This window comes from Erinaceus europaeus, chromosome 19 (assembly GCF_950295315.1).
Source record: "Erinaceus europaeus chromosome 19, mEriEur2.1, whole genome shotgun sequence".
Lineage (NCBI taxonomy): Eukaryota > Metazoa > Chordata > Mammalia > Eulipotyphla > Erinaceidae > Erinaceus > Erinaceus europaeus.
The window spans coordinates 56,849,205-56,864,757 of NC_080180.1; the positions used below are offsets into that span (position 1 = coordinate 56,849,205).

At 44.2% G+C, this 15,553-nt stretch overlaps 1 protein-coding gene across 8 annotated transcripts in view; it reads right to left on the reverse strand.

The window, feature by feature from the left end:
* SMAD1 (SMAD family member 1) overlaps positions 1–15,553 on the reverse strand; it is a 118,243-nt gene that overhangs the window by 52,656 nt on the left and 50,034 nt on the right. For 7 of the 8 annotated variants that reach the window (XM_060179011.1, XM_060179005.1, XM_060179009.1 and 4 more), the window contains 2 exons: positions 13,528–13,644; positions 7,541–7,762 (listed from right to left, as the gene is read on the reverse strand). In XM_060179011.1, the coding sequence (XP_060034994.1) occupies positions 7,541–7,762; positions 13,528–13,644 (339 nt within the window). The remainder of the gene's footprint in view (positions 1–7,540; positions 7,763–13,527; positions 13,645–15,553) is intronic. The other variant, XM_060179012.1, reaches the window with a different exon arrangement.

Sequence of the window (15,553 nt, forward strand, 5' to 3'; positions counted from 1 at the left end):
GTTATCACTGGGGCTCTGAGCCTGTATGACTCCACCACTCCAGGCAAACCCTTTCTTCTTTAGAGAATGAAAGACAGAGGGTTAGAGAGGGAGAGACACAAAGAGCAGGAGAGACATCCTGGCGCCATGCTCATGAAGCTCCCCCTAATCTGGGTCCTCAAGCAGGGTAGTGTGTGTTCTGCGAGGAGAGCCATCTCCGAGCCTCTTGCTTGCTTTACACTGAGTCTACTTCTCTAGTAAAATATATATTGTAGCTTTTTAATAGCTGGCAGTTAAATAAATTCAACTTAAGAGCCTGTTTGCATATATGGAATGAGGTCAGACTTTATACTGTAGCCTCACCCCACAGCTAAGCTTGTTACTGCAGGACCCAGGGGTCGCTAAAGATACATTTTAAAATATGGCAGAGCTTCAGTCCTACTGTTTGGCCTACAGACTGACTTAATTGTAGCTTTACAATGCTTTACTATGCCCAGTATTGAGAATATTTTTTCATTACATTTCCATTAAGATATTTAGCCATTTTCACTTGTTTATTCCTCCAGGTAATATGCAGGATGCATTTTTCCAACATCACAGTGATTCTGAAAAGGACTGTTCTAAATTCTAAATTCATTCTGGAGGAAATAATGCCCTTAAAATGTTCTCACAATATTAAGTCATCGCTTCAAGGAACACAGACTGCCTATTCATTTATTCCAATTTTCTTTCACACAGTAAAATTAGGTTTTCTTTATGTAACCCTCACATATGGCGGGTTCAGATTATTTCCAAGAAATTTATGTCTTCTGTTGCTTCTGAGAATGCAACGGTCTCCTCAACTGTATTTTATAGCTGGTTAACTGCCATGTTAAAGGAACCTGGCATGTAATCTCCAAAAACAGAGTCTTCAGCAGTTTCTACATAAACAATCATGTAATTTAAATAGACACACAACCATAAACACTATGGAGATAGGCAGGATGAGGGGACTGTGCTCGTAGACTTTTGCTATGAGAAGAAGTTATTAAGAACCTTCGGGAAGGTGAGGGTTGATAGCACAATGGTTATGCAAACAGACTCTCATGCCTGAGGCTCCAAAGTCCAGGTTCAATACCCCACACCATTATAAGCCAGAGCTGAGCATTGTTCTGGTAAAAAAGAAACAAAAACAAAAACAAACAAACAAAAAAAATAGAACCTTCTGGAAGATAATTTGGCAAAATTTATCAAGAGCTTTTGACTGGCTAATTTCACTTCAAGAATCTATCTCAAGAATATTATCAAATCAATTCTTAATCATATTATCTGAAAAGAAAGACACTTCGGGCTCATAGTAATTTTCTATGATTCTCCATTTTAGTATACAAGTTAAGGTAACTGGAAGAATTTCAAATATATTTCCAGAATCCTGGTTCTCTTCCCAATTTTAAACAGGAAATGTTCCAGACCACAGTGACTTTTTGCTACTTTGGAGTCACTGGTCACCTTTACAACTTATTATCTCAAATGTATCAAGATTGTGATTATAAACAATTTCAAGGGGTTCAGACCACAGAAAGGAGTTTGTATGCTATGAAACTAAATGCTAGCATCTCATTATTAAATTCACAGGAATTTAAAAAGTTATTTTAAATATTTATTATTATTATTATTATTTATTTATTGGATAGAGACAGCCAGAAATCGAGAGGGGAGAGGGAGACAGACAGGGAGAGAGGGAGAGAAAGAGGGAGAGAAGAAGAGAGAAAGAGAGAGGAGAGTGGTCCGGGAGGTGGTGCAGTGACTAAGGCATTGGACTCTCAAGCATGAGGTCCTGAGTTCAATCCCCGGCAGCACATGTACCAGAGTGATATCTGGTTCTTTCTCTCTCTCTCTTTCCTATCTTTCTCATTAATAAATAAATAAATAAAATCTTTAAAAAAAAAAAAAAAAAGAAAGAGAGAGGAGAGAGAGAGAGAGAGACACCTGCAGCTCTGCTTCACCACTCACAAAGCTTTCCCCCTGCAGGTAGGGACTGGGGACTCAAACCCGAGTCCTGGTGCATGGTGACATGTGTGCTCGACCATATACACCACCACCCGGCCCCAAATGTGTAGGGTTTTCCCCCACACTCAGTAACTATCTTTCAATTCCAGTTTTAAGAGTTGCTTTTTTTTTAAATGATTTGTAAACACGAACCTTTGTTTCAAATGCTTTTGAGAGTGTCTTCAATAACCCTTTAATTTGGCCCACTGCTTTATTATTTTGAATCTTTTTTGTTTATTTAGTTTGGATAGAGACAGAGAGAAATTAAGAGGGAAGGAGCCAGAAAGTGAAAGAGAAATAGAGAGACACCTGCAATACTATTTCATAGCATGTGAAGCATTGCCCCTGCAGGTGGGGATGGGGACTTCAGCCTGGGTCCTTGTTTGTAGTAATGGTGTACTCAACCAGGTGCACCTGCACCCAGCCACCCCCCCCACACACACACACACACTGTTTTAAATTTTATAGGAGGCAGCAGAATGGCAGTGGTCACACCCAGCTCCTGCCCTGGAAGACACAAAGATACACACACACACACACATATATATATCTGATTTATGGTGGTGGAGAGGACCAAACGTGAAACCCTATCCTCAGGCATGAGAATCATAGCCATTATGTTGTCTCCTCTGCTGGAAGATACATATTTCTCTGTACATGAGAGTAAGAGAGAAACACCAGAGAACAGCTCTGCTCTGGCATGTGGTGGTGCTGGGGACTGAACCTAGAACCTCTGGGGCCTTAGGCATCTTTAGTGTATTTGTCTTTCTGTCTGGCCCATACAGCCACCATATCTCTTCCAGCCTCTTTTAACCTGGAACATTCATACCCATTCACTCATCTTTTGACAGCAGTGACTTGGAGAGACACAGTCCCTCTTCACCTTTTTCAACAGACTGTTCCCATATTGGGTTTGTCTGAGGTGCCCTTGAGACTACAAGGGATGCCTTCCCACCTGGGATTCTGCATGGTGATGCTAAACCCAGCCCAGAATATCTCCCTGGGGGTGTGGGCTGTCTCCCTGCCTTCACTACTGATGTGTATTTTGATCCCCTAGACTCAAAGTTGTTCAGTTTCCCCACCACACAATTACTGCTTCTATTCTCCCTCATAGCCAACAGGAGGCAGTCTTTGAAGAGACACATTAAGACCGTCTGGTGAGTCTTGCCTGATCCTTACCATTGTGGCTGCACACAAAGGACTTTCCAACGCAGTCCCTCCCTCCGGCCCGGCCCTGCACTGCCTGATACTGACCAACCATCCTGCCGTGTTCATTTGCTAATCTACTAATGGCATGGGCTGAAAAATTATAATTGCTCTTCCATGTGTTTAAAGCTCACTGCTGGGCTGGGGAGACAGACAGCACAATGGTTATGAGAAAAGACTTCCATGCCTGAGGTTGCAAGATCCCAGTTTCAGTCCTCAGCATCACCATAAGCTAGGGCTGAGCAGAGCTCTGGTTAAAAAAAGACGAGGGGGTGGGCAGGCAGTGACACCCCTGCCTAAGTACACATATCACCAAGCACAAGAACCCGAGTTCTAGCCCCTCTCTACCTGCAGGGAGTACGCTTCAAAAGTGGTAAAGCAGGTCTTCAAGTGTCTATCTTTCTCTCTCCCTATCTCTGTACTCCTCTCAATTTCTCTCTGTCTTGTTAAATAAAAAAACAGAGAAAAAAAAAAAAGGAAAAATGGCCACAGCGGTGGATTCCTTGTGCAGGCACCAAGCCTCAGCAATAGCCCTAGAGGCAGTGAAAGAAAGAAAGAAAGAAAGAAAGAAAGAAAGAAAGAAAGGCAGGAAGGAAGGAAGGAAGGAAGGAAGGAAGGAAGGAAGGAAGGAAGGAAGAAACAAAGAGGGAGTCGGGCGGTAATGCAGCGGGTTAAGCTCAGGTTGCGCAAATCACAAGGACCAGTATAAGGATCCCAGTTCATGCCAGGAGTCGCTTCACAAGCAGTGAAGCAGGTCTGCAGGTGTCTGTCTTTCTCTCCCTCTCTGTCTTCCCCTCCTCTCTCCATTTCTCTCTGTCCTATCCAACAACGACAACAACAATAAAACAACAAGGGCAACAAAAAGGGAATAAATAAATAAATAAATAAATATTTTAAAAAAGAAAGAGGAGGAGGAGAAATGAATAGGATAGAAAGAACACAACAGAAGTAGAATAGCTTTGTGAGAACTATGATGATTGGGAGAGGGGAGCATAGAACTTTGGTGGAGAATACGATGACGCAAACCACGTGTGAGTGTGCAGTTGTGCCCCTGAAATCTTAGACTTTTGTAAAACACTGTTAAGTAACTGATAAAAACATGAAACTAAAACAAAAAGCTACATAAAAAAATTAAAGCAAAATGAAATTCACTGCAGCACCTATGGAAAACAGTATGGAAAGTCCTTAAATAAAAATGGAAATGCCTGTGATCCGGGAGGTGGTGCAATGGATAAAGCACTGAACTCTCAAGCATGAGGTCCCAAGTTCAATCCCCGGCAGCACATGTACCGGTGTGATGTCTAGTTCTTTCTCTCTCTTCTCCTATCATTCTCATAAATAAATAAATAAGATATTTAAAAAATGGAAATGCCTTATTAGGATCCAGCAAAGCCACTCCTAGCCATATATCTAAAGGGCATGCAGATACTCATTTGAAAGGCTATATGCACACTTGTGTTCACAGCTGCACAGTTTACAACAGCCAAAGTGTGGAAGCAACCTACATGCCCATCGGCAAAGGCCTGAATAAAGATGTTATGGTGCAGATATTCAATGAAGCACTGCTGTGCAGTAATAAAGAGGTTATGCCATCTGGAACAGAAGGGAAGGAACTGACTAGTGGTAATTATGAAGTAAGTGAAGAGACAAAGGAAAACTACCAGATGATTTCATCAATATTCGGGACATAGATAACTAAGGCAAATGAACTTGTCAAAAAAAGTGGGGGAGCTGGGGAGACAGCATAATGGTTATGCAAAAGGCTCTCATGCCTGAGACTCTGAGGTCCCAGGTTCAATCCCCTGTACCACTATCGGCCAGAGATGAGCAATGCTCTGGTATTTCTCTTTGTGTGTCCTTATCTTTTTTTAGAAGAAAAAAAAGTTACTAAATTGTCTCTTGGATTCTGTGAGAACCGTGTGGTTGGGAGGGGGTGGGAAACTGGTCTTTGGTCTTACTGGAGAGTGGAGGGTGCTGACTCACACCTCACGCACAGGTTTGAAATTATACGCCTGAAATCTTCTCATTTTGTAAAATACTGTTCAATCTCTAATAAAAATGAAAAGCTGGGCAAGGACCTGGGTTCAAGCCCCTGAGCGCCACCTGCAGGGAGAAAGCTTAGTGAGCGGTGAAAGGGTGCTGCAGGTGTCTCTCTTCTCTCTGTCTCTCTTCACTATTTTTATTTATTTTTAAAAATATGTTATCTAGTTTATTTTAATGAGAAAGAGTAGATACAGAGGGAAAGATACTGAGAGAGAGAGAGAGAGAGAGATAGAGGCAGGCCAAAACACTGCTCAGTTCTGGCTTATGGTGGTGTTAGGGATTGAACGTGGGACCTCAGAGCTTCAGGCTTGAAAGGCTTTTGCATAACCATTATGCTGTCTCCCAGCATTTTATTTATTTATTTATTTATTTATTTATTTATTTATTTATTATTGTATAAAGACAGAGAGAAATTGGGAGGAGAGGAGATAGAGAGGGACAGACAGAGATACACCTGCACCCTGCTTCACCATTTATGAAATTTTCCCCTTGCAGATGGGGACAAGGGACTTGAACCCAGATCTTTGCACACTGTAATATGTGCACTTAACCAGGTGCAACACTGCCTGGCCCCTTCTCTTTAACTGTCTATATATCTGTCTCCCTCTTCTTTTTCAATTTCTCTCTGTCTCTATCCAACAAATCAATAAATAAGATCATTAAAATAAAAAGAAAAAAAATAACTAAAGGAAACCCACCACTACATGTAACAATTTGGAGGCTCAGAGCATGCCCAAGTGGGCAGCCGGAATCCCCTCCACATATGTGGCTCTGGTGACAAGCCCAGGACCGCACCAGCACTGCTTTACTTTGTGACGTGACTAAAGGCACCATGTAGGTGGGTACCTTGTGCCTACCTGACTTGGCCTTGGCAGCAGCCCCTTCTCCCTGGAGCTCTGGTTCCTCTCAGTGTGAAATGGTTACAGTGAGACATTCTGAGCACTGATGGTGCTTATTGCTACTGGGTAGCTCTGCCTCCTGGACCTTTCAGCAGAGGTCAGAAACCATAAGCATGGACAGACAGATCTACACACACACACACACACACACACACACACACACACACACACACACACACACTGTTAAATTTACAGTTTCAAAGGCAGAGAGCTAGCTCACTGGTTAGAGCACCGGCTTTGCCATGAGCATGGCTCAGGTTCAAGCCCTGGTACCACATGGGAAGCTGGGAAGTTCCATGGCATGGGAGGAAGCTATGGTGCCTCTCTCTCCCCCTTCCTTCCTTCCTTCCTTCCTTCCTTCCTTCCTTCCTTCCCTTTTGTTGCCCTTGTTGTTGTAGTTATTATTGTTGTTATTGATGTTGTCATTGTTAGATAGGACAAAGAGAAATGGAGAGAAGATGGGAAGACAGAGAGGGGGAGAGAAAGACAGACACCTGCAGACCTGCTTCACCACTTGTGAAGTGACTCCCCTGCAGGTGGGGAGCTGGGGGCTTGAACCAGGATCCTTTTGCTGGTCCTTGTGCTTTGTGCCACCTGTGCTTAACCCATTACGCTACCACCCGGCTCCCTCTCTCCCTCTTTCTATCCAAATGAAAAGCAGGCTGCGCATGGTGAAATCATACATGCACAAAGTTCCCAGCTCCACCAAAATTAAAAAGGATGATAAATAGGAATGAACAGATCTACGATTTCACAGCTCCTTAGATGAGGCGAGATAGGTCTGTGGTGTCACACTTCCCTCCGTCAGGTCCGATTTGCCCTGCTCCACACTGTACATGTTATTTCACACCAAAATCCCAGGCCCCCCAAATATTCACACATATAGTTAGTCGCCTAGTCTTTATCACACATTTAAAGCTTCGAAACTATTTAACTCATACCTCTGCTAAATCATCAAGTCCACTTAAAAGGGTTTAGGATTTGTTAGTCATTGCTCTACCCGGCCCAAAAGCACATAATCAAGTACTGTCCATAGGTTCATAAGCTACTTTTAAGATTTGTTAGTGTGGGGGAAGAGAGAGAGAACCAGAGCATCAGTCTGTCCCATGGGATACCAGGGGCTGAACTCAGGACCTCATGCCCAAGGCTGTGGATGAGGAGACCTTTCTTACCAGCAATTCTACCCAGCAACAAAATCTAAGGGCAAGTCCCCATTTCAGCTCCCTGATCTCAATCATTATGGGTTGCTAAGCTACGAGAGGCACTGATGGAAAATATGGAGAACACCCTGCTAGCACAACGGGAAAAGTCGTCCCCAGCAGTGAGTGTCCATTATCTGCTCCAGGAAAGACAAGTCACTTCTGGGGGCGCAGGAGAGCACTCACCTTTTCCGATGTGCCGCCTGGTATTTTCAATGGTGGAGTTCCGGTTAACGTTGGATAGCAGCCCGAGGCAGAAACGGTTCTTGTTGTTGGACGGGTCGGTGAAACCATCCACCAACAAGCTGGTGGCGGAGGCGTGGAAGGCTTCTCCCACGCGGTTGTTGAGCTCGTAGTAGACAATCGAGCACCAGTGTTTTGGTTCCTCGTAGGCCACTGCCTGGACGTCTGCAAGAAAGAAGCACCTGCCATCAGGCCCGGCAGCGCCTGGGGCTTGCAGACACTGAAACTGTGTCGTCAGGCTGATTTGGGAGCCGGGGATGAAGAGATGGGAAAACAACTGCTCCTGGAACCTGCAGGGTCTGTGAGGTGTCTGCAGAGGGCTCTTCTAGGTGGATTAGTCAGTGTGACCCTCTCTGTGAACTGGAAAGTGTTTCCTTCTGACTCCTGTCATAACCCAAACACCAGTCAGGCAAGCACTTTGGAGGCATGTCCAAAATACACCCAAGTGGAAGTCAACCCCTGGCTTACAGTCGAAAGAAATGCAACAAACAGCCAACAAAACAAGGAGGAGTGAGAGAAAGGGAAGGGAGGGGAAAAAGATGGCCATGGATCTGGTGTGAAGAGAGACTGCTTTCCACAGAGCCTGGGGCTGTCTTTGTGCTTCCACAGCACAGAAAACCAGTTTCTAATTATTGATAAGAAGTACCTGACTGTCATGTCAGGCTGCCAACAACTCTCCCCACTCCCGGCTCAGCTCCAGTCCTCCGACTCAGGAAGAAACCTTGCCAGCTGGCCATTCTTCCCGCATGAATCATATCTCTCTCGTCCAGATTTCATGTGAACTTCCTTATATTTGCTTTAAGTCATGCAGAGCAGGTGTGTTTTGTCTCTCCATTCCCAGAATGGGCCAACAATGGAAATTACCCAACTTCACCGACAGGATACAGCTTGTTAAGTCAAATCTCTTAAGACTAACAGATCTCCAAACAGAACTGGCTTCTAAACATTTGCAGCAAAGTTTTAAAGATAAGTTACTTCTGTGGTGAGAGAGAGAGTCCATCCACATTTGAAATACAAATTGTGAAGGAAAAGGCATTTGTCTGTGTCCTTAACTCCACTTCCACAAATATTAAAATACACTTTTACTTTAAGAATTTGCTGAAGCAAACAGGGAAAATGCTCAATTAAAAAAAAAAAAAAAACTACCTTTCCATAGACATGAGTTGCTTCCTATACTTAGGCAGGTGGGTCAAAAATTAAAAAATAAACATATTATCTTTTTTTTGGCTAAGCAACAATCTACAACAGTTAGCTGAGTTTTTAAAGAACAGGATTTTAGTGATTTGAAAAGTGCTGAATAGTAAAGAAAGTATCAACACCACCCCTGGCAGAAGGCTTTTTATTAGATAGTGGGACTGTTCAAAATATTATTCATCTAGCTCAGAGGCTGAAAATCATTTTGTATGAAATGCCAGAAAGGCTTTATGGACTATGTGGTCCCTACTGCAACATGGTAACATGTAATCAATGAACTAGCTGAGTTTTATTTATTTATTTATTTATTTTAGAGCATTTTAAAATTTTGTATTATTATTATTATTGCCTCTAGGGCTCGGTGCCTGCACCACGAATCTGCTGCTCCTGGAGGCCATTTTTTCCATTTTTGTTGCTCTTGTTGTTGCTGGATAGAACAGAGAGAAATGGAAGACAAAGAAGAGGACAGAAGCATAGACACCTGCAGACCTGCTTCACCACCTATGAAGTGACCCCCCCCGCAGGTGAGGAGCTGGGGCACTCGAACCCAGATCCTGATGCCAGTCATTGCACTTCGCGCCATGTGCACTTAACCTGCCCACCTAGCTGCGTTTCAATAAAGCTTTATGTATAAAGATAGGTTGCAAGCTGGGCTGGCCTATGGATACTAGGTTTCCTACTCTGCTCTCATGGACACCACCACAGGTGAAAAAAAAAAAAAGAAAAAAAAACAGCAAAAAGCTTCACAGAAACATGAACTGTAGACTTAATCCAATAGGGAAACACTTAAGTCATTTAAAGAAAAGTTTTGCCTATTAAAAAAAAACCTAATGTACATGTATTTTTATTTGTTTTTGTTGTCAGGGCTTCACCACTCTCAGCAGACTTTTTCATACAGAAAGAGAGAACCAGAGAGACAGGAGAGAAAGAGAGAGAAAGAGAGACAGGCCACCACAATTCTAGAGTTTCTGCCAGTGTAGTGAGGGCCAGGATCGAACCTGGTCATGTGGATGAGAAAGCAGATACACTATCAAGGTGAACTGTGTCGTTGGTCTTTAATTTAAAAGATAGGTTCCTTCTTAATGCAAGAGAGAGAACCAGAACATCAGTCTGGCATATGTGATGCCAGGGATCTAGCTTGGATCACAAGTCCTGAGCTCTATCTTAAAGCCACCTCTCTAATCACATAAGAAAAAGATGTGAATCATTTCTACATTTGCTTCCTGAAAGCTCCTAGTAGCCGCTAACATGCCCATAACTATCTTTCCTATCCTGCCATCTTGGTCTCCAGCTACAAATGCCAGAGGTGTGGCAGATAAGAATTCTTGATCTCCTGTCGGAATCTTTTTTTTTTAATATTTATTTATTCATTCCCTTTTGTTGCCCTTTTTGTTTTATTGTTGTAGTTATTGTTATTGTTATTGATGTCATCATTGTTGGATAGGACAGAGAGAAACGGAGAGGGGAGGGGAAGACAGCAAGGGGGAGAGAAAGACAGACACCTGCAGACCTGCTTCACCACCTATGAAGCGACTCCCCTGCAGATGGGGAGCCAGGGGGCTTGAACTGGGATCCTTATGCTGGTCCTTGCACTTTGCACCACCTGCGCTTAACCCGCTGTATTACCGCCCGACTCCCCAGAATCTTTTATGTATTGGCTCATATTAATATGTTTGAGAGCTGATCAGAAGCCATAAGCCAAGAAGGCAATGAGAGATGCAAACATACTCAAGGCTGAACAGGTGTCCTTACAACCGATCCCATTCTACCTCTAAGAGAGGCACTACAGTCATCACCAAGACACGACGCCTGGTGCAACTTGAGCAACTCTCCCCAAGTCTGAAGCATCTCAGATTTTGTCATCTTGCGGTTGTTGTTTGTATTCATGAATAGGGATAATACTGTATTTTTATTTTACAAGATAGATTAGTTTTTATGATAAAAATATCACAGAACACCAGAAGGTACCACAATCAAGCTTCATATTTCTAGGTTTATCTCAATTTTGAAAAACTTTTCTTTGCAGTTCGTTTGTTTGTTTCTGGAGCCAGAGCATGGTGTATGTATGGCTTCACTGTTCCAGGCTGCTTTGCATGCATATAGACAGAGAAGGACTGAGAGAGGGAGAGACACCACAGGACCACAGCTTCATCTCATGTGGTACCAAGGCTCAAACCCAGACCTTCTAAATGGTAAAGCAGGCCCCCTACACAGTGAGCTATCTCTGTGGATCATGTTGATTTTTTTTTTTTTAGTCTCTCCAGTTCTAATGTTATTTGTTTATGGTATTAAGTATTTATTTCTTTAATTTAATTTTTAACTTTATTCGATAGGACAGATAGAAATTTAGATGGAAGGAGACAGGGAGGGAGAGAGACACATGCAGACTTGCTTCACTACTTGTGAAGCTTTCCCCTGTAGGTGGGGACCAGGGTCTTGAACCCATAATCTTGTGCACTGTAATGTGTGTACTTAACCGGGTGCACAACCACCCAGCCCCTTACTTACTTTATAAAAGAGGGAAAGAGAGACAGAGAGGGAGAGAGAGAGAATCACTGTGGCACATGAATGCCAGGGATTGAAACTGAGACTACATGTCTGAAAGTTTTCTACTTTATCCACTGCACTAATTCCTGAGCCACGTCAACTTTAATTTTTAAAAGAGTGAAAACATGGGGAAAAATTTAAAAAAAGCGTCCAATACTTCAAATACAAGGTCACTGCATGTGTCAGGAGCTCTAGGGAAGTCAGAAAAACAGAAGGGCCGGGGCCGAGCAACAATGCACCCAGATAATGGAAAAGATGGCCTCCAGGAGCAGGAGCAGTGGGTTTGCTGTGCCAGCACTGAGCCCTGGTGATAACCCTGGGGGCAAAAAAAAAAAAAAAGGAAGGAAGCAAGAAAAGTTGGCTGCTTTGCTCCCATTACAGCTGCTGCTCTAAGTGGACAAGAACTGGGACAATCAATAGGGTCTGAATCTCGAGCCTAATGATTGGAGAACCTTCTGGAAAGCCTGGTAGTTGCTCTGCCGGCTTGGGAAATCACCAGTGAAAACTCTACGTTAGTGGGGTCATGTGTTTATCAGGACTCCCTTGTCCTTCCCTTAGAAATATTTTTTTACGGCCAGCAAAATGGTCCCCGTGGGTAATGCTCTGCTTTGCCACACTCACGACCTAGGTTTGAGCCTGGCCCCTACCACGAGGGAGGAAACTTTGGTGGTGGTCTCCTTCACACTCTCTGTTGCTGTGTTTCTCTTTTTTATTTTAATGTTTTTTTATTTATATTTATTTATTCCCTTTTGTTGCCCTTGTTGTTTTATTGTTATAGTTATTATTGTTGTTATTGATGTCACTGTTGTTGGATAGGACAGAGAGAAATGGAGAGAAGAGGAAAAGACAGAGGGGAGAGAGAAAGACAGACACCTGCAGACCTACTTCACCGCCTGTGAAGCAACTTCCCTGCAGGTGGGGAGCCCAGGGGCTCGAACCAGGATCCTTATGCTGGTCCTTGCACTTTGCACCACATGCACTTAACCTGCTGCGCAACCTCCCGACTCCCTTGTGTTTCTCTTTCTAACTGAGCAAAGTTGGCCCAGATCAGTGAGACCCTGGTAATAACAAAACAGATACAGACATATATTCTTCCATCACCAATCTGACATCAAGTATTGAATTCCAGAGAGATGGGTGGTCAGGTCCATGCAGACCTTCATTGCTTAAATCACTGTATTTGTTCTTCACATAAAAGATTTATCTGGGGGGTGGTGCAGTGGTGCCCCTAGGAAGGTGCATACATTACCATCTGTGAGGACCCAGATTCAAGTCCCCAGGCCCCACCTGAGAGGGTGTGGGTGTGGGAAGCTTCATGAGCAGTGGAACAGTGCTGTAGCTATCTCTCCTCTCAGCCATTCTCTATCAAATCAAAAAGAGGGGAAAAAAAACAAAAACTAACAGGAGCAGTGGAGTCATTGTGCAGGCACCATTAACGTTAACTTTACTGGCAAAAAAAAAAGAAAAAAAGAAAAACAAACAACTTACTTACTTACGGGCCCAGTGAGCCAGATCATCTAGGAGGATGTCTGCTTTGTCACATGCACACAACCCAGGCTCACGTGCCCAGTACAGTATTTTTTAAAAAGTTAAAAATAAAAGAAGACATGTAGATTGGTGAAATAGCTCATTTGAATAGTGTGCTACTTTACCAAATGTGGGAGCCAGGTTCAAGCCTGGCTCCTGCAGGACTAAAAGAAGGTTCAGTGCTATGGACTCTTTCACTCTCTACCTCTTTGTCTCTATCTAAACAAGCAAACAAAATACCTGAACAATTCAAAAGAACCTTTCTCTAGAGTTCCACTGATAGGTTCTTTTCTCAAATCTCTCCTTTTTTCAATTAATTTTTCTCTTTTTTTAAATTAATTTTTCCCTTTTGTTGCCCTTGTTGTTTACTGTTGTTGTTATTGCTGTCATTGTTGTTGGATAGGACAGAGAGAAATGGAGAGAGGAGGGGAAGACAGAGGGGGAGAGAAAGACAGACACCTGCAGACCTGCTTCACCGCCTGGGAAGCGACTCCCCTGCAGGTGGGGAGCCGGGGCTTGAACCAGAATACTGATGCCAGTCCGTGTACTTTTCGAAATCACTCTCTTTTTTTAAAAAGACTAATCCAAACTGGCAAGAGAAGGCAACAGCTGAACTGAGAGGCCCTGGATTCCGGGAAGGAGTGGGCTGTGGTTCCCGTTACCTCCTCGGTTGATTTCTGAGGGCAGGGAGGGCGCCATCATGTTGGTGTCCATTGGCTGCGAGCCATCCTGGGTCATGGGGTCTTCAGGAGGCAGGTAAGCTGGTGGGGGCGTGTCGGCTACAAAGTTTACAAGAAAGGAGGCCGTCATCCTTGATCAACAGACATATACAGGTTACATAATAATTAAATAACAAAGGTTCTCCTCTGCGCTGGGGTCCTCAAGTGATCTGCCTGCCATTTCAGTCTCCCCTGGGAAGGCTGGCCTCAACAGCCACTGGAGATGATGATGGACACCTTCTGGAAATCTCAAGCACCTCAGAACCTTCTGCCTAACCTTTGCAGCTGTTAGTGACAAATCCTCTAAGTCGAGGGATGGCTTATCCAGGACTGGGCCATTTCAGGGCTGGGGAGAAAGCAGGGTGGTGATGCAAAAAGACTAGCATGGCTGAGGCACCAAAGGTCCCAGGTTCACACCCCAGCACTATCGTAAGCCAAAGCTGAGCAGTGCTTGCAAACAGACAGACAGCATGTTTACAATGCACTCCACCTTGAGGGACCTTCTGCATGTCACAGTCTCACTGGCAGAGGGGGAAACCTTTCACAGTACTTCTCTAGAACTGGAGCTTCACGGTCTCTCATATTCACACCAATGGGCTCTCAGGAACTGGCCAACCAACCCAGGCCCATCACAATCAAACTGCTGACTTAAGTGGCTCATTTGCTCTGACTCCAAGCATCTGTCAGGAAGAGCTTCTCCCTACCTACTCAGACAACCACTGGTTTTAAAACACTCAGTAAGCTTCTACGAAATAAATCTACTTATCACAGTCACCCTCTACCTCACAATCTCCAGAGGGCCAGGGAGCCAGCTCAACCTTCCAGCTTGGGACTTGCAGGCCTCAGGCCCCAGATGTGATCTTCCCCACCGCATATGTCAGAGCTGGGTGCTACTTTGATCTCCCACTCGCTCAAGAGTCTGCCAATCAACCTTTAGAAGACAGAACCTACACACACTTCTTCTGGGAAGGAAACAGTCAGGCAATGGAACTTTTGAAACAAAGAACACTAGATTCAAGTCTTGGGAGCCTTTTTTCCCAGTAGAATCAAGGGTCTCCCACAAATGATCCTCTCTGAAGGGGAAACAAGCTCCTCCTTGGCTACCTTCGGGCTGGGTAGGAAGCACATCTGACTGGAGGGAGTCCTCAATAAGCAGGCTGATGCAGATGAGTCCAGATGGCCATGAAGTCCTCACAGCCCAAATGGCTCCTCCAGGTCCTCAGCTGGTAGCTGCTACCTCCCCACTACTACCAAGCAAAGGTGTGGAGCACAAACAGACAGAGGACACAGGGACCTTGTCAGGATGCTTTTGCCAGCCCTTCTCCATCCTCTCTGCCTTCAGCTTTTCTAGCTGTCCCACTGATTCCGTATCACTTCCAGTCAAGAAAAGATGCCACGGGGCCCACTGCTTGAAGACCAAGCTCAGTGCGTTTCTGCCAAGCAGGTGGTGAGAACACGGGGGTGGGGGTGGAGGTGGGGGACAAGAGCAGTCTCTTGCTCCCCAAGTGGTCCCACCCACCCCTAACAACACTTCCTTCTCCACATGCTCTCTACTGGGCCTGTATCTGAGTGAATACGGGACAGCCCAGGGCAAAGTTAAAATTTAAGCAAAAAATCTTCCCATTTTTCACAACCCCACCACCATCAAAGTCTTTTTTCCCAGATTCTCATTTTTACTTTAATATATTTTCTTTTTAAAAAAGTATCTTTATTTATTTATTGGATAGAGACAATTAAGAGGGAAGGGGAAGATAGAGAGGGAGAGAGACAGAGAGACACCCGCAGGCCTGCTTCACCACTCGTAAAGCTTTCTTCATGCAGGTGGGGACCGGGGGGTTTGAACCTGGGTCCTTGCACACTGTAACATGGTGCACTCAACTGGGTGTGCCCTTATTTTAATATTTTTATGAGAAAGAGGAGAGGGAAAGAGGGAGAGTCACCAAAGAAGCAGCATCCATGGATCCCCATT